A 25,040-nucleotide genomic window follows, 5' to 3' on the forward strand; every position below is an offset into this window, starting at 1 on the left:
CTCATACCAGTATTCCCTATGCTATAAGTGCTGTGTGATTAGTAAGGGACTGCTTAAGGTGGTATGTGGGTGGAAAGAAAAAAATTGAAACGCACTGTTTTAATCGTCCCTAATGGACTCGTTATGTGCACAGTTTTATAACTCCAAAGGAAATGGGCCAATGACAATTTTTCTCAAGAAAAATATTTCATTAACAATTGAGCAGTGGTTCTCATCCTTTTTTCCCCCACTCACATACCATTTTAAGTAATCCCTTACCAATCACAGAGCACCTATGACACAGGGATTATTTAAGGTGATGTGTGAGTGAAAAGAAAAAGTTTGAAACCTTGGAGAAAAACCTTTATGTGTAGAAATTTGAAACTCGTTAACGATAGTGGAAGACCAACTCTGATCCCAACTGACAACGTCTATCTGAAATGTCATGAAAAAATAGCTGTTCAGGATATTTAAACACTCTCTCTTGCTGATTTGCAGATGTTAAATTGTTACATTGAACAATCCAATCATTCAAATAATTGGATTAAAGTGAAGAAATTTGTTCTGACCATATTCATTGAAAAAGTTCCAAAGCAACACAGTGAACAATTACACAAAAGTATAAACGACCAGAGCCATCTGTGCATCAACGCACCTCAAAATCCTTGGGATGAAACATTTTCTTAAGGATCACAACTCTTTCGTGACGAAATCGTGATTGGCCAGCTTTCTTCTCCGGTCGCCAGTCCAGCTGCCTTACAATTAGAATTTTAACAATAAGGATTGGTTTTGTAAACAAAAATCTGAGCATAATTTTAAAGCTTACTAACATGTCAAGTATTGTATCCGTTGAAAATGATTTAAATACAGACTCATCCAGGCCACAAATGAGCTATATATTCACTGGTAAATCTCCAATCATCTGTCCATTGCAAATTGAATGGCCCTTTCTAAGAAAGTGAACATTTTAATTATTTTGCTGTTGGAACTGTTATTAACCTCTTCAGATCTCCAGAGGCGAAAATCAAAAATAAAAACAGAAAATGTTGGAGAGATCACAAGAGGTCAGGCAGCATTTATGGAAAGCTAAATGGTGAATGTTTCAGGTTGAAAACCCTCCATCACAACTGTTGACATCTGAATTCACTGCTGAGTGATGTTAGTCAGCAGGAAACTGGTTGCAAAGCCTCCCTGTGACTTGGCAACTTGTAATTTCAGCTCATTCTCAAAAGAACCTGCCGGAATACGTTCTTCAAACAAATTCAAGTGTCCCTTATTAGATGCAGGTTATGCCAATACTCTAACTGATCAGAAAATAATGGCAAATGCGGTTTTCTTTCAAGCCTCAAGTAAGTTGATAACACTGAGCATCCCAGATGGTACATGAAATGAAGGATTCAAAATAACTTAATGTTAAGTTACTTTTTTTGCAGGAGCAATTTCTTCTTATAATCTTTGCTTTTCTTCTTCTTTTTGCTGGCATCAAAGTTTCCTTTCATTTCAAACTTGGCAACTTCCACATGCAGCTTGTATCCTCTCACTTCAGTTTCATCCAAAAATCTGACTGCAAGGTCAATGGATTCTTTCTGGAAGACAAACAGAAAAAACCCTTTTATCAAGGAAGATGTATAACAGGAGGAGTGGGCCCCTCAAACCTGCCCTGCCACTGAATATGATCAACTTCAATTCCAGTTCCTCATGACCTTCAATTTTCAAATTTTTCAAACATTTTTCTGTCTCCAACTAAAATATACCTATAGAACTCTGATTGGAAAGATCGATTAACTTGTCAGCAAATCAGGTGGTGTGGTGCTGGATAAGGCAGATTCCTGGCTGCAGTCACTAATGGCTTTGGGAAAATGGAGACCAGGGTCAAGATGGTGCAAAGGAGAGCAGGCAGCTAGGTATGGAGGCTCAAGTTCAGCGTCCAGAAGCAGTGGCAGTGAGATCCTCTATCACTTGCTGTCTCTGAGAGATTTGCTGTCCCTTCCTTTCTCTTTCTGCAAAGTAACATTCAAGAATAGCAACCCCTCGCTCACTCTGAATGACACACTGTGTCCTGAGGCTCGTGACAACAATAACAAATCTAAATGATCGCGCCTTGACCAATCTTAGGGGAGAGAGTTCCAGAGATTCACTGTTTTCAGAGAGAGAAAATTTAATGTGACTGGTCCCCAATTGTTTCAATGCCTCCTTGTTTGTGACTCTCCTATGAGTGAAAACATCTCAGTCCTAATCTAATTTTTCTGAACTCCAAGAAATGCAGACCCAAATTGTCTCATGTCTCTTGATAGGACATCCCTCTCTTTCAAGCAATGAATCTGGTGAATCTCCTTTGGATGGCATCCAATGCTGCTATACCCTTACTTCAGGAAGGTGATCAAATCTGTGTGCAGTATCACCTTGCAAAACTCTTACTTCTCTTCCCATACCTGATACCTGTTGGCCCTGCATGCTAACCTTTAGTGCTTCATGCACTAGAACAGTGGTTCTCAACCTTTCTCTTTCCACTCACATACCACGTTAAGTATTCCCTATGCCAGAAGGGTTCTGTGATTAGTAAGGGATTGCTTAAGGTGGTATGTGGGTGGAAAGAAAAAGTTTGAAAACTGTTGTTTCAATCGTACCTAAATGACTCATTATGTGCATGGTTTTAGAACTCCAAAGGAAATGGACCAATGAATCAAGTTGGGAAATAATCTAATGTTTTTGATTAACCAGATAGACATACAACTTTGAAGTCAACTTTTTAAAACTGAAAATGCTGGAAATATCTGAGGAAAGGGAAAGTTAACTTTTCAAACTGAAGACTCTTTATCAGAACGAAGTTAAAGTCCAGCGAAGGTGAAGGAGGGAATGATAAGACAAAGGAAACTGGTTAGGATGACACCAAGGTGGCATGGGGGTGACATCTGTGGTTAAATCAAATATACTAAAACATCATCCACTTGATTTACTCTAAAGCTATTTAACTGCTTATCTGCACGTATCATTCGCACAAGAGCTTCTATAGCCAATACAAAGCCGGAGATAAAGGACATCCTTGCCTACTCAATCTGGTTAAGTTAAATGATTGAGATATCTTCCTATTAGTTATAATTTTAGCTTTAGGATTTTTATAAAACGCTTTAATCCAATTTATAAAATTAGATCCAAAATCAAATTTGCCTAAAACTTGAAACAAAAAAACCCATTCAAATCTATCAAAAGCCTTTTCTGCATCTAATGGTACTATTACACTTAAATCTCCTCTTTTTTTTGTGTTAAATGAATTATTCTTAATCTTGCGACATATTCAGAAGATAGCCTATTTTTAACAAAACCAGTTTGATCTATATTTATTAATTCTATTTGCTAATATCCTCACTATAATTTTATAATCAATATTCAACAACAAAATATATTCTCTATGAAGCTGGTTTTAATGAATTTCTCTTTTTTAATGAATAACTATGATTATAGCTGTGGAAAAAGTCTCTGGAAGAACATGTGAACAAGAAACTTATTCTATTACTTGTATAAACAAAGGATTTATCAAGTCTTTAAATTATTTGTAAAATTCCACAGGAAAACCATCCTCTCCTGGAGATTTATTATCAGTGCTTCTTTAACTTCTCAAACAGTAAATGATCTATCAAGCTTATCCTTATCTAATTCAGTTAATCTAGGTAATACTATTTGTGACAAATAATTATCTATATTAGTATCATCTTGTAATGATTCCCAAGTATATAATTTTTCATAAAATTTCTAAAAGTTTCATTTATTTCTTGAGATTTAAATGTCACATTATTATCATCCTGTTGTATTGCATTAATTGCTCTCAAGGCTTGCTCTCCTTTTAATTGCCAAGCTAAAACATGTGATCTCTCACCTAATTCGTAATATTTTTTTGTTTGGATCTAAGAATCAATATTTTAAGTGTGAGTGTTGATGAACGTCTTCTACCCTGCCCTTGAGATTGTAAAGCATTTCCAAGTCAGAGAGTTGCCAGGGAGAAAAGACAGGGTTGTCGCAGATCGCTCCGCACAAGTTAGTGGGCAGAATTGGCAGGGACAGGTGCGGGGTGGTAATGCTGCTGTGGAGTCAGTGTCGCTGCATTGAAGCACACGCCTGCAAGAACGCAGGCTGCAGGTGGAACTTCCAGGAATCTGCCCATCAAGACTATGGAAATTGTGATGGGCAGCCAGAGCTCAAGGAGTGGGTTTTAGGAACCCGGAAGGGCATTGGGACTGTTTAAATATCACATGGGTGTTCTGAGTAAACTTTTACTGTGTTGACTTCAGTTATTGTGGCTCCTGTAGTTGGTAATTACAGATGCCAAAATTGGTGACCCCGACGGAGTTCTAACATTTTTATAACTCATATTTATTTTTCCTTTGTCAGCAGAATAGAACAAGAGTCAGCAGCTGCCTGTTCTGGGTCAGTGACTGGTTTATCAGAGCCTGCCCATACAGTGAAGGCCCACCTCCTGCCGTTCTGAGCTAATCAACCTTGTAACTGGCCAAGGTGCAACAGTTCCCTCTTGCTCACCGACAATTACAACATGTACATGTGGACATTGTGGGTCCTCTGCCAGTTTGTAAAAGTGTGAAGTATCTGTTCACAATGGTGGATATGTTGATGCATTGGCCCGAGGCAGTGCCCATGGAATTCAGTGATAGAGTCCAGCATGCAGGCTTTCATTACATCTTGGATTGCAGTTTGGAGTTCCAACGCATAGAACTTCTGACAGGAGTGCGCAATTTACTTCCATCTTATGGTCAGCCCAGAGCAGGTTCTGCAGTAGTCAGTTGCACCATCCTACTGCCTACCATCCTAAGGCAAATGGCTTGGTGGAGCGTTTCCAACAGCATCTTAAGGCTGCATTGAAAGCACGACTTCAGGGTTGTAATTGGCTTGACGAGCTACCCTGGATGCTGTTTGGTATCCGAAAGACTCTGGGAATGGTGATGGGCAGCCAGAGCTCAAGGGACAGGTTTTGGGAACCCGAAAGGGCATCGGGACTGTTTAAATATCACGTGGGTGTTTTGAGTAAACTTTTTCTGTCACTGGCATTTACTGTGTGGACTTCAGATATTGTGGCTCCTGTAGTTGGTAATTACAGATGCCAAAGGGTCAGTGACTCTGAAACAAAGGGTTTATAACTGGGAATGAAGATTGTGGCATCACTCTTCCTATTATTTGGGCAGCACATTTAGCATAGCGATTGGGACTGGAGTTAAAATCCCAGGCTTTATATAAGGAGTTTGTACACTCTCCCTGTGGCTATATGGGATTTTCCCGGTGGCTCCAGTTTCTTCCCACCATTCAAAATGTACTGGGGGTTGTAGGTCAATTGGGCGGCATATGCTCGTGGGCCGAAATACTCTGTTATCGTGCTGTATATCTAAATTCTATTTAAAAAGGAGGAACATTTTACTCACTCCACACTTGACTATAGATTAGTAGGCTAACACCTCAGAGAGCATAAAGGGCAAAAGTAATCAGGGTGTAGTATATATAGCTGGGTGTATATGTTCCCAAGAGGAAACCAACTTGTCTTTCAAATGTCGTGCTAAAGAGCTCTCTGTAGGTGAAAATAGCAAGACAGATTTTCCCAGTACTCATTTAATGTAAATTAGGTCCACAGATTTAAGGATGCCAATTACATTCAATTCTTGCCAACTGGTCACCAATAGAGTTTTATTTCTTTAGAATACTATTTGCCTTGTTAAAATATTAATCTCATAAATGTTAAAAGTGCTAAATTTAGTCGCTCTTGTAGTTTGAAATATGCCAATAATTCGCAATTAGGATTCAGCATAATTTATGCATTTTGAAAACTTGGAATGTGGCAGGTACACGCAATAATAAATCAACTTTTTAACTAATGATGGTACTGTTTTGTACCTTCAGGTAGGAGCAGAGCCCATCTCCCTTCAGATTTCCTTCTTTGTCCTTGTATAATTTAACTTTATATTCCTGCGTTTCAGGATTTTGCATGATGATTCCAAACTTTGACATCAGCTCCACAAATTCATCAGGTGTAATGTCTGGAGGTAATCCTACAAATTGGGAAATATCAAACCAGACATGTTTAAACATACTTTGAATAGAAACATTTCCCATCCATGACATTAGATTGAAAATAAAAAATCTAGCATCTTCACATGGCTATTTCTAAAAAAACGTAATCCCATCAGTTTCAACTATATCAACATTTTGGAGAACGTTATCAATGGCATATTTCAAACCTAACTACAAGGCATTGCCAAGGTAGGGAGGAAAATATGGAAATCATCCACTCCAGTGTTTTCAAGCTTTTTCTTTCCACTCACATACCACTTTAAGTAATCCCTATGCCATCAGTGCTCTGTGATTAGTAAGGGATTGCTTAAGGTGATCTGTGAGTGGGAAGGGAAGGTTGAGAATCACTGCTCTAAACCCAATTGTTACCAAAATATTTTGCTTGAGAAAAATTGTCATTGGCCCATTTCATAGAAACAGAAAAATAGGTGCAGGCGTAGGCTATTTGGCCCTTCAAGCCTACACCGCCATTCAATATGATCCTGCCTTCTCCCCATACCCCTTGATCCCCTCAGCCACAAGGGCCAAGTCTAACCTACTCTTGGATATTGACAAGGAACCGACATCATCTACTTCCTGCAGCAAAGAATTTGACAGATCTACCACCCTCTGAGAGAAGAAATTTTCCTCATCTCAGTCCTAAAAAACTTTCCCCTATCCTTAAACTGTGACCCCTAGTTCTGGTTTTTCTCAGCTTTGGAAACAACCTACCTGCGTCCAGTCTGTCTAATCCCTTACAAATTTTATGTTTCTATAAGATCCCCCCTCAATCTTCTAAATTCCAGAGAATACAAGCCTAGTTCATCCAACCTTTCTTCATATGCAAGTCCTTCCATCCCTAGTATCATTCTAGTGAATTTGCACCCCCTTCTTAGCGAGGATGTCCTTCCTCAGACCAAAACTGCATGCAGTATTCTAGATGTGGTCTCACCAAGGCCCTGTACAGCTGCAGGAGGATCTCTGTACTCCTGTACTCATATCCTCTGACTGTGAACACCAACATACCACTCGCCCTCCTCACTGCCTGCTGCACCTGAACGCCCACTTTCATTGATTGATGCACAGCAACACCCAAGTCTCTCTGCATCTCCCCTTTTCCTCAACAGATACCATTTATATAATAGTCCACTTTCCTGTTCTTAACTCCAAGGTGGATAACCTCGCATTTATCCACATTACATTGCATCTGCCACGTCTTGGCCAACTGGCCTAACTTGTCCAAATCACTCTGCACACTCCTAGCATCCTCTACACAGCCAACCCCGCTATCCAATTTGGTGTCGTCTGCAAATTTTGAGATATTGCTATCTATTCCCACATTTAAATCATTGATATATATTGTAAACAACAGTGGCCCACCACGGAGCTCTGCAGTACCTCACAAGTCAGTGGCTGCCATTCCGAAAAGAACCCATTTATACCTACTCTTTGCTTCCTGTCCATCAACTCTCCATCTACCTTAATACCATACCTCCTATACCATGCTTTTTAAGTTTGTATGCTAGTCTTCTGTGCGGATCCTTATCAAATGCCTTACTAAAGTCCAGATATACCACATCCACTGATTTCAACCCCCCCCATCCACTCTACTGGTTACATCCTCAAAAAACTCTATTAGATTCATCAGACACGATTTTCCCTTCACAAAACCATGCTGACTCTGTCCGATGATACCACTACTCTCCAGATGTACTACGATTGCATCTCTCATAACTGATTCTAGCACCTTCCCTACAACCGATGTCAGGCTAACTGGTCTGTAGTTTCTCTCTCTCTCCCTTCTTAAAGAGTGGGATTTCATTGGCCACACTCCAATCCTCAGGAACTAATCCAGTATCTAAGGAGGTTTGAAAAATTATCACTAATGCATCCACTATTGCAATTTAACTAATACAACCTCTCGATTTACAATTATTTCCTTTATACCGTCCCTCACATTAGGTTCCCGATCTGCAACAATTTCCTAAAGATTAGTTATGTCCTCCTTGGTGAAGACAGAACTAAAGTAATCATTCAGACAGTCTACCATACCTTTGCTCCCCATGATTAACTCACCCGTTTCTGTCCGCAACGGACCCACATTTTTCTTAACCAACTTCTTTCTCTTAACATATCTATAAAAACTTTTACAGTCATTTTTTTATGTTCCCTGCCAGCTTCCCCTCACAATCTCTTTTACCTTTCCTAATTAATCATTTTGTCCTCTTCTGCAGAACTCTGAATTTCTCCTTTGGAGTTATGAAATCGTGCACATAACAAGTCAATTAGGTACAATTAAACTGTGGTTTTGAAACTTTTTCTTTTCACTCACATACTACCTTAAGAAATCCCTTACTAATGAGAGCACCTATGGGATAGGGATTACTTAAGGTGGTATGTGAGTGGAAAGAAAAAGCTTGAAAACCACTGATCTACTCTTTATCCCTTTCATGATGTTAAAAAGTCATCCCTTTTACCTGGCAGTCTAACCTGTATGGGGCCTTTGATATTATGACTGGGCATTAGGACCCAGCGGAGGAACACTGTCCTTGCTCTCCTGGGTCTGCAACACTGTTGTTACACAAGTACAAAACCCTGATCTTTTCAATGTTTCTAAACATCCTTTACCTGCTCCTACTTTATTTTCTCCCAAACACCTACTCCCTGCTTTCCTCCATTACCTGTTTCTCCACCCCACCCATTTTCCTTTGTTCGGTATCCCATTGTCTCTTTGCCTCACCCCTTTTATATTGCTATCTCCCCTTCCTAATTTAGTCTCGACAAGGTTCCTGACCAGAAACACTGACTGACCATCTCTCTCTCCTGCTGAGACCTTTCAGAGTCTCATTGCTCCCTCAAGAACCCAGCATTCAGTTTTTCTGTGACTTCTTATGACCTTTCTACCCTGCAATACACATTCAGATGAATGGGGTTGTGAATTTTTGGTCAGCTCCAACCTGGCACAGGAATCAAAACCAGATTCCCAGTTAAAATGCGAGGAAAGCATGGAAAGCTCCCATTTTGCTGTTGATTCCCACAGCAAATCCAGTTGGCAGGCCTGAAATTTAACTGTGCAAGTGAAAAATAAAAGCTAAAATCCACAGTCAACATCACCAAGCTGTGTCTGCCCAAGATTTTATGATTTCCACATTAAATAGAAAATACCCTTAAATTATTAATTTATTTTTAATTTAGACATACAGCATGGTAACAGGACCTTTCAGCCCATGAGCCCAATTGACCTCCAACTCCCCCACCCCTACACCCCCCCCCCCCCCACCACGCTTTTGAACAGTGGGAGGAAACCAGAGCCTCCGGGGAAAACCTGCATAGACACAGGGAGAACATACAAACTCCTTACAGACAGCGTGGGATCGAACCCCGGTCCTGATCACTGGTGTTGTAACACCGTTGCACTAATTGCTACACCAACCATGCTGCCCTGGAGTTGTGAAATAATTTGTCTCTTTCACAAATGTGCTGAAGAAACTCAGCACGTCACACACCATTAATAGAGTAACCAATGATTCAAGTCTGGGACTTTCATGAGGTATCAACAAAAACAAGCAGGCACTGGAAAGAAAAAGATCTCTTCCTCTGCGTTGTGCTCAAAATTCTTCCTAAAGATGGAGTTGTGAATGTGAAAACATTAATTGCCTGCTTTATGCACATACCTTGAGGAAGGGCTCAGACCCGAAATCTTGGCTATCTTTTACTTCCTATCAATGCTGTGTGACCAGCTGAGTTTCTCCAGCACTTCTGTATGTTGCACTAATGAGAAGACCGGGCGAGTCAGTGTGGGGATGGTGGGCAAGGATTGTAATATTTCAGGTCGCAGTTGGCCTGGAAGACAGGCAGGGCACTAAGATGGCTTCCAAGCACCAAGCTGCATAGCAGCAGTATTCTCCATCACCATGGACCATTCATGTGCCATGAAAATCCAGGGACTGGTGTCCAGATCTGCACTAGCTGCCACTTCACAATTTACACAGCCCTTCATATTTTGTGAAATTCTGGAATCAAGCCATTTGGTCCACCAAGTCTAGACAGACCATCAACTACCCAATTTACTTTCTAATTTAAAAAAAAATTACATAAGCATGGCAACAGACCATTTCAGTCCACAAGCCTATTCTGCCCAATTAACCTACACCCCCGGTACATTTCCAAACCGAAGTCCCTGGGGAAAACCCACACAGATATGGGGAAAATGTATAAATTCCTTACAGACAGTACGGCCTGAAATGAAAGCCAGGCCCCGATCGCTGCTGCTGTAATAGTGTTGTGCTAACCACTAAGTCAGCCATGCAGCCCAATTCCTTTATTCCTCCATTCACCCCATTCTTAATTCTTCGCACATTTTGTTCCTGTCACCCAGATTCCAGCAGTCACTGACACAAGGGGAAGTTTAGGGAATATAACCATATAACCATTTACAGCACAGAACAGGCCAGTTCGGCCCTACTAGTCCATGCCGTAGCAAATCCCCAACCTCCTAGTCCCACTGACCAGCACCCGCTCCATACCCCTCTAGTCCCCTCGTATCCATGTAACGATCCAGTCTTTCCTTAAATGTAACCAATGATCCCGCCTCGATCATGTCTGCCGGAAGCTAATTCCACATCCCCACCACCCTCTGCGTAAAGAAATTTCCCCTCATGTTCCCCTTATAATTTTCCCCCTTCAATCTTAAACCATGTCCTCTAGTTTGAATCTCCCCCTTTCTTAATTGAAAAAGCCTATCCACATTTACTCTGTCTGTCCCTTTTAAAATCTTAAACACCTCTATCAAGTCCCCTCTCAATCTACGCTCCAGAGAAAAAAGCCTCAGTCTGCACAACCTTTCCCTGTAACTCAGACCCTGAAATCCTGTCAACATTCTCGTGAACCTTCTCTGCACTCTCTCTATTTTGTTTATATCTTTCCTATAATTTGGTGACCAAAACTGTACACAGTACTCCAAATTTGGCCTCACCAATGCCTTATACAATTTCATCACAACCTCTTGAATTCAATACTCCGATTTATGAAGGCCAACATTCCAAATGCCTTCTTCACCACACCATCTACCTGAGTATCAGGTTTGAGGGTACTATTTACCATAACTCCTAAATCCCTTTGTTGCTCTGCACTCCTCAATTGTCTACCATTCAATGTATATGACCTATTTAAATTTGCCTTTCCAAAATGCAGCACCTCACATTTATCTGTATTAAATTCCATCAGCCATTTCTCAGCCCACACCTCCAGCCTTCCTAAATCACCTTTTAATCTACAGTAATCTACCTCACTGTCCACAACACCACCAATCATTGTGTCATCCGCAAACTTGCTTATCAAATTCTCTACCCCTACATCCAGATCATTAATATATATAACAAATAATAGTGGACCCAGGACCGAACCCTGAGGAACTCCACTAGTCACCGGCCTCCAATTGGACAAACAATTATCTACCACTACTCTCTGACACCTTCCATCCAACCACTGCTGAATCCATTTCACTACCTCCTTATTTATACCTAATGCCTCCACCTTTTTTCCTAACCTCCTGTGGGGAACTTTGTCAAAAGCTTTCTTTGGCTTGGCTTCGCGGACGAAGATTTATGGAGGGAGTAAATGTCCACGTCAACTGCAGGCTCGTTTGTGGCTGACAAGTCCGATGCGGGACAGGCAGACACGGTTGCAGTGGTTGCAAGGGATAATTGGTTGGTTGGGGTTGGGTTTTTCCTCCCTTGTCTTTTGTCAGTGAGGTGGGCTCTGGGGTCTTCTTCAATGGAGGTTGCTGCCCGCCAAACTGTGAGGCGCCAAGATGCACGGTTTGAGGCGATATCAGCCCACTGGCGGTGGTCAATGTGGCAGGCACCAAGAGATTTATTTAGGCAGTCCTTGTACCTCTTCTTTGGTGCACCTCTGTCACGGTGGCCAGTGGAGAGCTCGCCATATAACACGATCTTGGGAAGGCGATGGTCCTCCATTCTGGAGACGTGACCTACCCAGCGCAGCTGGATCTTCAGCAGCGTGGACTCGATGCTGTCGGCCTCTGCCATCTCGAGTACTTCGACGTTAGGGATGAAGGCGCTCCAATGAATGTTGAGGATGGAGCGGAGACAACGCTGGTGGAAGCGTTCTAGGAGCCGTAGGTGATGCCGGTAGAGGACCTATGATTCGGAGCCGAACAGGAGTGTGGGTATGACAACGGCTCTGTATACGCTTATCTTTGTGAGGTTTTTCAGTTGGTTGTTTTTCCAGACTCTTTACTAAAGTCCAAATAGACATGGGAGGAAACCCAAGCACTCGCAGGGAGAATGAGGAAACTCCACGCAGACAATATCCAAGATCAGGATTGGATTGAGCTTTGGGCACCAAGAGGCAGTGTATTCTTTGTGCATATTATTTTGGAAATGGGGTTGCATTTACACACAAAATTAGGCAGCCATTTGACCAAGTTCTTCATGTCTCTCCGTATGCAGGAAATGACTTCAGGTACAGGTCACTGGTTTAGCTGGAAGCAATTTTAAATTTCCTTTCACCTGTTCTAAAATTTGTTATAACATTTTAGAAATCTTTGTAAACATCTTAATTTTTGTACATTTATCAGTGTCATCGAGATCAGATTTTCAGTTTTCCACCTGTAATCAGGCAGTGCTCTTCCGTGGCAATATTTTCTCCACCACAAAGCCAAATACAGCTCTTAATTTTCATACAATAGATGTGATACAAACTAGTTCTTTTTTATCTTAGCTGTTACTCTCAGCATAAACCCTAAGCATCAACCACAATAGATATTTCTCCATATTAAAAGTTCCCAAAACTATGAAGCAAGTTTGACAGGCCTTTTCTTTTTGGCATGACAAAAGATAGGCAGTGACTTAATAGGTGTGTAAGATTATGAAGGGTATTAATAGGCTGGTAATAGGCTGGACAGCCAGCATCTTTTTTCTGGGACGACAAGAGCAAATACCAGAGGATAACTGTTTAAGGTGAGTAAAATAAAGTTTAGGAGAGATATCTGATGCAATTTTAAAATTTGTTTTACAGAGAGTAGTGGTTGCCTGGAATACATTGCTGGGGGTAGTGATGGGAGCTGTTACATTAGGACATTTAAAAGATTTAGACAGGACCACGAATGCAAGAAAAATTGAGGGTTTATGGGTGTGAGGTAGGGAAAATTTAGATTGTTCTAGAGTGAGCTTACATAGGTCCATACAATGTCATGAGCTGAAAGACCTGTACAGTGATGGATACCCAGTCAAATCAGAAAATGCCTGCTGTTCATTGGGGTGTGTTTCAAGTAATACTTTGTTCACTGGGCCATATTCCAGTTCACAGGGAGTGGGGACTTAGCAGTTGAGCCAGAATATGCCAGAAACAAAAAACTCGGCATCATCCATTTTACTGATATGGCACAGTTTATGCCAAACTATTACAGGACCAGAGACCCAGGTTACAATATGCCACTATTTGTTAGGACTTTGTACTCCTCCCCACGTCTGCATGGGTTTCCTCCAACCATCCTAAAATGTATAGGGTTTATAGGTTAATTGGTGTATTTGAGTGGCACAGGCTCATGGGCCAGAAGGGCATGTTACCACACTGTATGTCAAAAATTTTTTTTTTAAACCAGCACTTACCACTGATGTACACACTTGTGTTCTTCTGTTCTTCAACGTCAATCCAACCTTTAAGAGAAATAGTTACCTATGCTGTTAAATCTTTTAATATTCTGACTTTATTAAACTGTATATTCCAGCACAGCAGCTGTTTATCTGTTTAACAGATTGGCATGACATGGTTCAGGGCTGCAGGACACATAGAGCATACTCAGCTGAGTGTGTTAATATAGAAGTTGTGGGGAGAGAAGTACAAACTATGCAGTAATTGAATGTTTGGTCAATCAAATAATGAGAGGCAGTGTCACCAAAAATGGCAATAAGAACAGCAATGCCGATTAAGATTCCAACATTTTCTGTATTTCACATTACTGCTCTTTTAGACCAAATGTGATCTAGTAAAAATTATAAAATTATTTCTAATTCTGCTGAATTAAATCTGCATCCATGGTCAAATCGCTAGCTTCTTGCATCTTGTATGAAAAGGGAGTGGTTTTTAGACAACAAAGGTACAAAATTTGCCAGTGTTCCTTTCCCACTCACTGGAGCCCCTGCGCTGGTGCTCCCTCCTCATTTCCAGGGATCCTTGTCTCCCACACTTCTACTCACTTGAAAATCCTTTTCAAAACTCCTCAAATCTTTGATCCCTGACCTCCGACCTCAAAGCTTCACCATTTGGATTTTGAGTCTAAACTTTAAACCTGTCTGCCACAGGAAAAAAATTCTTCCCATCTATCCTATCTTTGCCTCAAACAGTTCTCCCCAGGCAAAAAAAAAAGAGCCTTGTCTGTCCCTTTGCAACTGAAAGTCCAGCTCAGACATCTTGGTAAATCAACTCTGCTGTGCAATCACGTCATTCCCAACCAGAAGAAGTTGCTCATGTCCTCGCAGTTCTCTCCCCAGCAAAAGAAGGCAAGTATCTTGCATGCCATTTTTCCCCCGACGGGTGTTAAAAGGGGCATGGGGATATTCCACCACACCGGCTGTTTATCAGGGGCATGGAGATATTCCACCACACCGGGTGTTTATCATGGGCACGGGGATATTCCAGCACAGTGGCTGTTTATCACGGGCACGGGGATATTCCACCACCCTGGCTGTTTATCAGGAGCACGGGGATATTCCACCACAGCTGCTGTTTATCAGGGGCACGGGGTCATTCCACCACACCGGGTGTTTATCATGGGCACGGGGTCATTCCAGCACAGCGGCTGTTTATCATGTTCATGGGGATATTACACCACATCGGCTGTTTATCAGGGACATGGGGATATTCCACCACACTGGGTGTTTATCATGGGCATGGGGATATTCCACCACACCGGCTGTTTATCAGGGGCATGGGGATATTCCACCACACCAGGTGTTTATCATGGGCACGGGGATATTCCAGCACAGTGGCTGTTTATCACGGGCACGGTAATATTCCACCACACCGGGTGTTTATCAGGAGCACGGGGATATTTCACCACAGCTGCTGTTTATCAGGGGCACGGGGTCATTCCAGCACAGCGGCTGTTTATCATGGGCACGGGGTCATTTCACCACCCTGGCTGTTGATCAGGAGCACGAGGATATTCCACCACACCGGGTGTTTATCACGGGCACGAGGATAATCCACCACACCGGGTGTTTATCACGGGCACGGGGATATTCCACCACACCGGGTGTTTATCATGGGCACGGGGTCATTCCAGCACAGCGGCTGTTTATCATGGGCACGGGGTCATTTCACCACCCTGGCTGTTTATCAGGAGCACGAGGATATTCCACCACACCGGGTGTTTATCACGGGCACGGGGATATTCCACCACACCGGGTGTTTATCACGGGCACGGGGATATTCCACCACACCGGGTGTTTATCACGGGCACGGGGATATTCCACCACATCGGGTGTTTATCACGGGCACGGGGATATTCCACCACACCGGGTGTTTATCTCGGGGATATTCCACCACATCGGGTGTTTATCACGGGCATGGGGATATTCCACCACACCGGGTGTTTATCACGGGCATGGGGATATTCCACCACACCGGGTGTTTATCACGGGCATGGGGATATTCCACGACACTGGCTGTTTATCAGGAGCACGGGGATATTTCCCCCCCTCCCCCAAAAGAACTGGGAGCATGGGTAGCATCATCTGTTGATCCAGTTATTAAAGAACTGAGTATTTCAAACAGTTGGAAAGGTACTTGGAGTAAATTCTTCCTGCCAGTGCTCTGCTCAGCTTACCAACTCATAAATGTTGTCATGTCATCCAGGAATACCATCCTCACTGTCACACCATCAAATGTTGAGTCATCTGTAACCTTGCTCCTATATTTACACAGATTTCATTATCAAATACATGAAGCAGGAAGGCTCTCTGGAACACTCATAGACACAAGCTTTCAATCATCATCACCCTCCACATCTAGCTACTATGAAGACTACTTTGGAACCAATTTTCCATCTAGTCCTGGAATCCATTTAGTACCTTGTCGATAATGTTTCCTCAATCAACCACATTATCCTCATCAATACACTTCATTCCCTCTTCAAATGAGTCAGACAGCATCTTACTCTAACAAAGCCACAGTCTTAGATTGATTCAAATCTTTCAAAGAAATGTACGAACTACATTGGTCAAATTGCATGAGAGGGTAAACTAGAGGATAGGACAAAGGAGGAAATGTAGGCCAGGAGTCCGAAGAGGGGGGGGAGAGGGGTGCCCAGGGGGGGGGGGAGAGGGGTGCCCGGGGGGGGGGAGAGGGGTGCCCAGGGGGGGGGGAGAGGGGTGCCCAGGGGGGGGGAGAGGGGTGCCCAGGGGGGGGGGAGAGGGGTGCCCAGGGGGGGGGGAGAGGGGTGCCCAGGGGGGGGGGAGAGGGGTGCCCAGGGGGGGGGGAGAGGGGTGCCCAGGGGGGGGGGAGAGGGGTGCCCAGGGGGGGGGGAGAGGGGTGCCCAGGGGGGGGGGAGAGGGGTGCCCAGGGGGGGGGGAGAGGGGTGCCCAGGGGGGGGGGAGAGGGGTGCCCAGGGGGGGGGGAGAGGGGTGCCCAGGGGGGGGGGAGAGGGGTGCCCAGGGGGGGGGGAGAGGGGTGCCCAGGGGGGGGGGAGAGGGGTGCCCAGGGGGGGGGAGAGGGGTGCCCAGGGGGGGGGAGAGGGGTGCCCAGGGGGGGGGGAGAGGGGTGCCCAGAGGGGGGGGAGAGGGTGCCCAGAGGGGGGGAGAGGGGTGCCCAGAGGGGGGGGAGAGGGGTGCCCAGAGGGGGGGGAGAGGGGTGCCCAGAGGGGGGGGAGAGGGGTGCCCAGAGGGGGGGGAGAGGGGTGCCCAGAGGGGGGGGAGAGGGGTGCCCAGAGGGGGGGGAGAGGGGTGCCCAGAGGGGGGGGAGAGGGGTGCCCAGAGGGGGGGGAGAGGGGTGCCCAGAGGGGGGGGAGAGGGGTGCCCAGAGGGGGGGAGAGGGGTGCCCAGAGGGGGGGGAGAGGGGTGCCCAGAGGGGGGGAGAGGGGTGCCCAGAGGGGGGGAGAGGGGTGCCCAGAGGGGGGGGAGAGGGGTGCCCAGAGGGGGGGGAGAGGGGTGCCCAGAGGGGGGGGAGAGGGGTGCCCAGAGGGGGGGGAGAGGGGTGCCCAGAGGGGGGGGAGAGGGGTGCCCAGAGGGGGGGGAGAGGGGTGCCCAGAGGGGGGGGAGAGGGGTGCCCAGAGGGGGGGGAGAGGGGTGCCCAGAGGGGGGGGGAGAGGGGTGCCCAGAGGGGGGGGGAGAGGGGTGCCCAGAGGGGGGGGGAGAGGGGTGCCAGGGGGGGGAGAGGGGTGCCCAGAGGGGGGGGGGAGAGGGGTGCCCAGAGGGGGGGGGGAGAGGGGTGCCCAGAGGGGGGGGGGAGAGGGGTGCCCAGAGGGGGGGGGGAGAGGGGTGCCCAGAGGGGGGGGGGAGAGGGGTGCCCAGAGGGGGGGGGGAGAGGGGTGCCCAGAGGGGGGGGGGGAGAGGGGTGCCCAGAGGGGGGGGGGAGAGGGGTGCCCAGAGGGGGGGGGGGAGAGGGGTGCCCAGAGGGGGGGGGGGAGAGGGGTGCCCAGAGGGGGGGGGGAGAGGGGTGCCCAGAGGGGGGGGGGAGAGGGGTGCCCAGAGGGGGGGGGGGAGAGGGGTGCCCAGAGGGGGGGGGGAGAGGGGTGCCCAGAGGGGGGGGGGAGAGGGGTGCCCAGAGGGGGGGGGGAGAGGGGTGCCCAGAGGGGGGGGGGAGAGGGGTGCCCAGAGGGGGGGGGGAGAGGGGTGCCCAGAGGGGGGGGGGAGAGGGGTGCCCAGAGGGGGGGGGGAGAGGGTGCCCAGAGGGGGGGGGGAGAGGGGTGCCCAGAGGGGGGGGGGAGAGGGGTGCCCAGAGGGGGGGGGGAGAGGGGTGCCCAGAGGGGGGGGGGAGAGGGGTGCCCAGAGGGGGGGGGGAGAGGGGTGCCCAGAGGGGGGGGGGAGAGGGGTGCCCAGAGGGGGGGGGGGGAGAGGGGTGCCCAGAGGGGGGGGGGAGAGGGGTGCCCAGAGGGGGGGGGGAGAGGGGTGCCCAGAGGGGGGGGGGAGAGGGGTGCCCAGAGGGGGGGGGGAGAGGGGTGCCCAGAGGGGGGGGGGAGAGGGGTGCCCAGAGGGGGGGGGGGAGAGGGGTGCCCAGAGGGGGGGGGAGAGGGGTGCCCAGAGGGGGGGGGAGAGGGGTGCCCAGAGGGGGGGGGAGAGGGGTGCCCAGAGGGGGGGGGGAGAGGGGTGCCCAGAGGGGGGGGGGAGAGGGGTGCCCAGAGGGGGGGGGGAGAGGGGTGCCCAGAGGGGGGGGGGAGAGGGGTGCCCAGAGGGGGGGGGGAGAGGGGTGCCCAGAGGGGGGGGGGAGAGGGGTGCCCAGAGGGGGGGGGGAGAGGGGTGCCCAGAGGGGGGGGGGAGAGGGGTGCCCAGAGGGGGGGGGGAGAGGGGTGCCCAGAGGGGGGGGGGAGAGGGGTGCCCAGAGGGGGGGGGGAGAGGGGTGCCCAGAGGGGGGGGGGGAGAGGGGTGCCCAGAGGGGGGGGGAGAGGGGTGCCCAGAGGGGGGGGGGAGAGGGGTGCCCAGAGGGGGGGGGAGAGGGGTGCCCAGAGGGGGGGGGGAGAGGGGTGCCCAGAGGGGGGGGGGAGAGGGGTGCCCAGAGGGGGGGGGGGAGAGGGGTGCCCAGAGGGGGGGGGGAGAGGGGTGCCCAGAGGGGGGGGGGAGAGGGGTGCCCAGAGGGGGGGGGGAGAGGGGTGCCCAGAGGGGGGGGGGAGAGGGGTGCCCAGAGGGGGGGGGAGAGGGGTGCCCAGAGGGGGGGGGGAGAGGGGTGCCCAGAGGGGGGGGGGAGAGGGGTGCCCAGAGGGGGGGGGGAGAGGGGTGCCCAGAGGGGGGGGGGAGAGGGGTGCCCAGAGGGGGGGGGGAGAGGGGTGCCCAGAGGGGGGGGGGAGAGGGGTGCCCAGAGGGGGGGGGGAGAGGGGTGCCCAGAGGGGGGGGGGAGAGGGGTGCCCAGAGGGGGGGGGGAGAGGGGTGCCCAGAGGGGGGGGGGAGAGGGGTGCCCAGAGGGGGGGGGAGAGGGGTGCCCAGAGGGGGGGGGGAGAGGGGTGCCCAGAGGGGGGGGGGAGAGGGGTGCCCAGAGGGGGGGGGGAGAGGGGTGCCCAGAGGGGGGGGGAGAGGGGTGCCCAGAGGGGGGGGGGAGAGGGGTGCCCAGAGGGGGGGGGGAGAGGGGTGCCCAGAGGGGGGGGGGAGAGGGGTGCCCAGAGGGGGGGGGGAGAGGGGTGCCCAGAGGGGGGGGGAGAGGGGTGCCCAGAGGGGGGGGGAGAGGGGTGCCCAGAGGGGGGGGGGAGAGGGGTGCCCAGAGGGGGGGGGAGAGGGGTGCCCAGAGGGGGGGGAGAGGGGTGCCCAGAGGGGGGGGAGAGGGGTGCCCAGAGGGGGGGGAGAGGGGTGCCCAGAGGGGGGGGAGAGGGGTGCCCAGAGGGGGGGGAGAGGGGTGCCCAGAGGGGGGGGAGAGGGGTGCCCAGAGGGGGGGGAGAGGGGTGCCCAGAGGGGGGGAGAGGGGTGCCCAGAGGGGGGGGAGAGGGGTGCCCAGAGGGGGGGGAGAGGGGTGCCCAGAGGGGGGGGAGAGGGGTGCCCAGAGGGGGGGGAGAGGGGTGCCCAGAGGGGGGGAGAGGGGTGCCCAGAGGGGGGGGAGAGGGGTGCCCAGAGGGGGGGGAGAGGGGTGCCCAGAGGGGGGGGAGAGGGGTGCCCAGAGGGGGGGGAGAGGGGTGCCCAGAGGGGGGGAGAGGGTGCCAGAGGGGGGGAGGGGTGCCCAGAGGGGGGGGAGAGGGGTGCCCAGAGGGGGGGGAGAGGGGTGCCCAGAGGGGGGGGAGGGGTGCCCAGAGGGGGGGGAGGGGTGCCCAGAGGGGGGGGAGAGGGGTGCCCAGAGGGGGGGGAGAGGGGTGCCCAGAGGGGGGGGAGAGGGGTGCCCAGAGGGGGGGGAGAGGGGTGCCCAGAGGGGGGGGAGAGGGGTGCCCAGAGGGGGGGGAGAGGGGTGCCCAGAGGGGGGGGAGAGGGGTGCCCAGAGGGGGGGAGAGGGGTGCCCAGAGGGGGGGGAGAGGGGTGCCCAGAGGGGGGGGAGAGGGGTGCCCAGAGGGGGGGGAGAGGGGTGCCCAGAGGGGGGGGAGAGGGGTGCCCAGAGGGGGGGAGAGGGGTGCCCAGAGGGGGGGGAGGGGTGCCCAGAGGGGGGGGAGGGGTGCCCAGAGGGGGGGGAGGGGTGCCCAGAGGGGGGGGAGGCGTGCCCAGAGGGGGGGGAGGCGTGCCCAGAGGGGGGGGGAGGCGTGCCCAGAGGGGGGGGAGGCGTGCCCAGAGGGGGGGGAGGCGTCCGAAGAGGGGGGGGAGGCGTCCGAAGAGGGGGGGAGGCGTCCGAAGAGGGGGGGAGGCGTCCGAAGAGGGGGGGAGGCGTCCGAAGAGGGGGGGAGGCGTCCGAAGAGGGGGGGAGGCGTCCGAAGAGGGGGGGAGGCGTCCGAAGAGGGGGGGAGGCGTCCGAAGAGGGGGGGAGGCGTCCGAAGAGGGGGGGAGGCGTCCGAAGAGGGGGGGAGGCGTCCGAAGAGGGGGGGAGGCGTCCGAAGAGGGGGGGAGGCGTCCGAAGAGGGGGGAGGCGTCCGAAGAGGGGGGGAGGCGTCCGAAGAGGGGGGGAGGCGTCCGAAGAGGGGGGGAGGCGTCCGAAGAGGGGGGGAGGCGTCCGAAGAGGGGGGGAGGCGTCCGAAGAGGGGGGGAGGCGTCCGAAGAGGGGGGGAGGCGTCCGAAGAGGGGGGGAGGCGTCCGAAGAGGGGGGGAGGCGTCCGAAGAGGGGGGGAGGCGTCCGAAGAGGGGGGGAGGCGTCCGAAGAGGGGGGGAGGCGTCCGAAGAGGGGGGGAGGCGTCCGAAGAGGGGGGGAGGCGTCCGAAGAGGGGGGGAGGCGTCCGAAGAGGGGGGGAGGCGTCCGAAGAGGGGGGGAGGCGTCGAAGAGGGGGGGAGGCGTCCGAAGAGGGGGGGAGGCGTCCGAAGAGGGGGGGAGGCGTCCGAAGAGGGGGGGAGGCGTCCGAAGAGGGGGGGAGGCGTCCGAAGAGGGGGGGAGGCGTCCGAAGAGGGGGGGAGGCGTCCGAAGAGGGGGGGAGGCGTCCGAAGAGGGGGGGAGGCGTCCGAAGAGGGGGGGAGGCGTCCGAAGAGGGGGGGAGGCGTCCGAAGAGGGGGGGAGGCGTCCGAAGAGGGGGGGGAGGCGTCCGAAGAGGGGGGGGAGGCGTCCGAAGAGGGGGGGGAGGCGTCCGAAGAGGGGGGGGAGGCGTCCGAAGAGGGGGGGGAGGCGTCCGAAGAGGGGGGGGAGGCGTCCGAAGAGGGGGGGAGGCGTCCGAAGAGGGGGGGGAGGCGTCCGAAGAGGGGGGGGAGGCGTCCGAAGAGGGGGGGGAGGCGTCCGAAGAGGGGGGGGAGGCGTCCGAAGAGGGGGGGGAGGCGTCCGAAGAGGGGGGGAGGCGTCCGAAGAGGGGGGGAGGCGTCCGAAGAGGGGGGGAGGCGTCCGAAGAGGGGGGGAGGCGTCCGAAGAGGGGGGGAGGCGTCCGAAGAGGGGGGGAGGCGTCCGAAGAGGGGGGGAGGCGTCCGAAGAGGGGGGGAGGCGTCCGAAGAGGGGGGAGGCGTCCGAAGAGGGGGGGAGGCGTCCGAAGAGGGGGGGAGGCGTCCGAAGAGGGGGGGAGGCGTCCGAAGAGGGGGGGAGGCGTCCGAAGAGGGGGGGAGGCGTCCGAAGAGGGGGGGAGGCGTCCGAAGAAGGGGAGGTACAAAGTTAATACTTTGCACAAGTATTCACCACAGAGAAGGACATGGAGGATAATCATTGGGATCATAGTCTGGAGAACACTAAAATGTTAAGACATTTTGGGATTTTGGGTCTTTTGAAGAATATTAAAGTAGATGCCCAAAGGGTTTGATGATTTATATATTCCAGATTATTGAAAGAGGCAAGTGAAGCAATTGTTGAAGCCTTGACAAAGATTTTTTTAATCTTAACTAGCCACAGGCAAGTACGCAGACCACAAAGGACTGGAAGTAACATTGATCCTTTGTTCAAGACGACAAATTCAGGAAGTTATAAGGTGGTGATCCTCAAGTCAATGGTCGGGAAATAATTAGGGAGAATATTTAGGGTTAGGATTTTCTGCACATTTGGAAAGGCAGTCAGTCTCTTGGTTAGCAGCAGGTCGTGTCTTACAAATAGGATTCAGTTTTTTGAAGAGGTGTTGAAGGACATTTGCAGATGACACAAAGATTAGTGGAGTTGTGAATAGTGTAGAGAGCCAGCAAAGAATATGCAGATCAGCTAAAGATATAGGCAGAGAAATGGGAAGGTGGAGTTTAATCCAGACGAGATGTTTCACTTTGAGGTGTCAAATGTATGGTAAAAGTTTATAGTTAACTGCAGGACTTAAAATCACTGACCTGCCGAAGGATCTAATCATTCAGGTCCTTGAAAGTCATCATTCTGTACAGGTATTACAATTTATACATGTTATGCATATACCATGATTTGAATTGTGTAATCAGTTAGAAATCATGTAGAAAGGGTTTTTTCTTACAAAAGAAAAGTGGTCATGCAAGAAGGTAGGGTGGTAAAGGCATGGTATATTATACTTGTCTTCATTGGTCAAAGCATTCAGAACAAGAATAAGGAAGTCATGTTGCAGATATATAAACTGGTTAAGCTGCACTGAAGAATATTGTGTGTAATTCTGGTCACCCCATTACAGAAAGGAAATGGAGGCTTTGGAAAGGTTTACTTTAAAGTGGCTTGGATTATAGGGTAAGAGCTACAAGGAGAGTTTGGGCAAATGAGCTGTTTTCTCTGGAGTGTCAGAGGCTGAAGGAAGACCTGAGAGAAGTGTATAAAATGTTTTCAATATTTTTATGAAACTACAAAAGAAAGACAGAATCTTTTTCTCCAAAGGAAATGGACTCACAGTGGATTGGGGGGAATTTAAAGGAATACAGAAAGTGATGGGAGCCTGGACAGGATGTCAGGGGTGGTGATGGTGGTGGATGCAGTAGAAGCATTTAAGAAACTTTTAGATACACACAAAAACCTCCAGGGAAGATAGATGTGCAAGCAGCAGAGCTGTCGTTTAATTTGGGCATCATTTTTGTTCCATTCATCGTGGGCGAAAGAACCCTGTGCTGTATTGCTCTCTCTTCTTGAAACAATTTCTAACTTCCAATTATTGAGCTGGAACACCTCACAATCTAACAGTTAACAAGAGGAAGTATGCAAATAAAATAAACCTAACCAACACGCATATTTAACAAACAGCTATTAACCGATCAATCTTGCTACTGAAGACTCCCTTTTTGCAACTGCAGAGGTTAATCCAATTATCTATTGTCAGAAATTACAAATTATCTTCCCCAAACGACAGGAGATGCTAAATTGAAGAAAATTTATTCCTGAGATCACCTATCATCATATCAAATCAGAGTGATGGGAGTGTTGACTGATTATTGTCAACAAGACTGCGACAAACAGTCCCAAATTGAGGAAAAACTTTGGTGGTTTAAAGGCACACACTTCATTGACATCAACAGAAATTAGCTTTTGAAAAAAATATTTGAGTGTTTGATGGTGCTGATGACAAGAGAACATTTCCTCAAGAATCCAGAATAATCCAGAAGAATCCAGAATAAGGGCTCTCGTCTCAGGATGAGGGGCTGGCTATTTAAGAGTCTTCTAGATCTCCGAGAACCGAAATGTAGATGTGCAGTGATCAAGAATTTTCAGGTTTGAGATGAGGAGAATTTTGGACAGTGAAGAAATCAAAGTGCAGAAATAGACACAAACCAGTGTAACTGAATGATGGTTGAGGAGGGCTGGATATGGCCCACACTGCTTCTGCTATTTTTATCTATCAACACCACTCATTAAATTAATGATGTAGATGAGGCAGAAAAAAAGCCAAAGTGAAAAAGAAACCATATATAGATTGTTCAATTATATGCAAAGTTCCCAAAGTGAACTTCACTCACACGACACGATCAGCTCCACAGAAAACCAAAATCTACACCATCTCCACAGCCCCTTTTCCTTGGTCTCAGTGCAACTTTAAGAGCAAGATCACTCATTCTAAGTATCCAGCCAATTCCAAAAACAGGCCAAAATAATGATAAATGAAAAATTAATTTACCCTCATCAGCTTTCCTCTTCTCTCCTTTTGCATCTTTCTGAGATGTACTGACTCGCTCAGTCTTCTCTGCCACCAGAATCTTCTCAGTGTCACCTCCAGGAGTAGCAGAGGTTTCTTCAATGAAGCCATAGTTTGCATGATAAGTTGCCAGAAAGTCTTCCGTTATCTAATATTAAAAATATTGGAAGCACAGTACAAATGAATTATTTTCCCACCAGACTTGGGGTGAGGAAAGGGCTGTGACAGAGCAGTGGGCTAAACAAGGCAATTGCTCAGATGTTTCCTTTTTGTGGCACAGTGGATAAAAGGACACCCAATGGCCAAGATCATGTTGAATGGTGGAACAGGCTCAAGGGGCTGAATGGTCCTATTTCTCACAACAAACGAGGAGGAAATGAGGTATACCATTTAGTTTAGATCTATTCCCTGAGAAACCAAAGCCCCCTATTTAACCTCCCCATCTGCAACACCATATCATCCTCTTCCAACATTCTCTACCCACCCCAAGACTCTTCCCCTCAAGATCCTGACGCTCCATCATCTACTCTTCCCTCCCCTAACTTCTACTGAGACCATCAGCTTCATTTCCCTCCTGACCATGCCCCCAACATCACTCTCGCTGAGACTCTTCACCCCCAACCACCTGGACCCCAAGCCCCCTCCCCTACTTTATTTCTCTCTCCATGCAATCCTCTCTCCACAATCTCTCCAAGACCCTCAAGCCCTCCATCCCTTCCCAAGATCTTCTCCAACCCAGGATCCA

General features: G+C 49.9%; 1 protein-coding gene across 1 annotated transcript in view; it reads right to left on the reverse strand.

Annotated features, from left to right (window-relative positions):
- Nucleotides 1-24,818, reverse strand: part of htatsf1 (HIV-1 Tat specific factor 1) — a 41,115-nt gene extending 16,297 nt beyond the window's left edge. The window contains exons 1-6 of the mRNA XM_069902278.1: nucleotides 24,780-24,818; nucleotides 24,278-24,443; nucleotides 13,662-13,709; nucleotides 5,872-6,026; nucleotides 1,402-1,565; nucleotides 635-734 (exon numbers count right to left, since the gene is read on the reverse strand). Coding sequence (XP_069758379.1) covers nucleotides 635-734; nucleotides 1,402-1,565; nucleotides 5,872-6,026; nucleotides 13,662-13,709; nucleotides 24,278-24,443; nucleotides 24,780-24,818 — 672 coding nt within the window. The remainder of the gene's footprint in view (nucleotides 1-634; nucleotides 735-1,401; nucleotides 1,566-5,871; nucleotides 6,027-13,661; nucleotides 13,710-24,277; nucleotides 24,444-24,779) is intronic.
- Nucleotides 24,819-25,040: the final 222 nt, after the last annotated feature.

Source organism: Narcine bancroftii, chromosome 11 (genome assembly GCF_036971445.1).
Source record: "Narcine bancroftii isolate sNarBan1 chromosome 11, sNarBan1.hap1, whole genome shotgun sequence".
NCBI lineage: Eukaryota > Metazoa > Chordata > Chondrichthyes > Torpediniformes > Narcinidae > Narcine > Narcine bancroftii.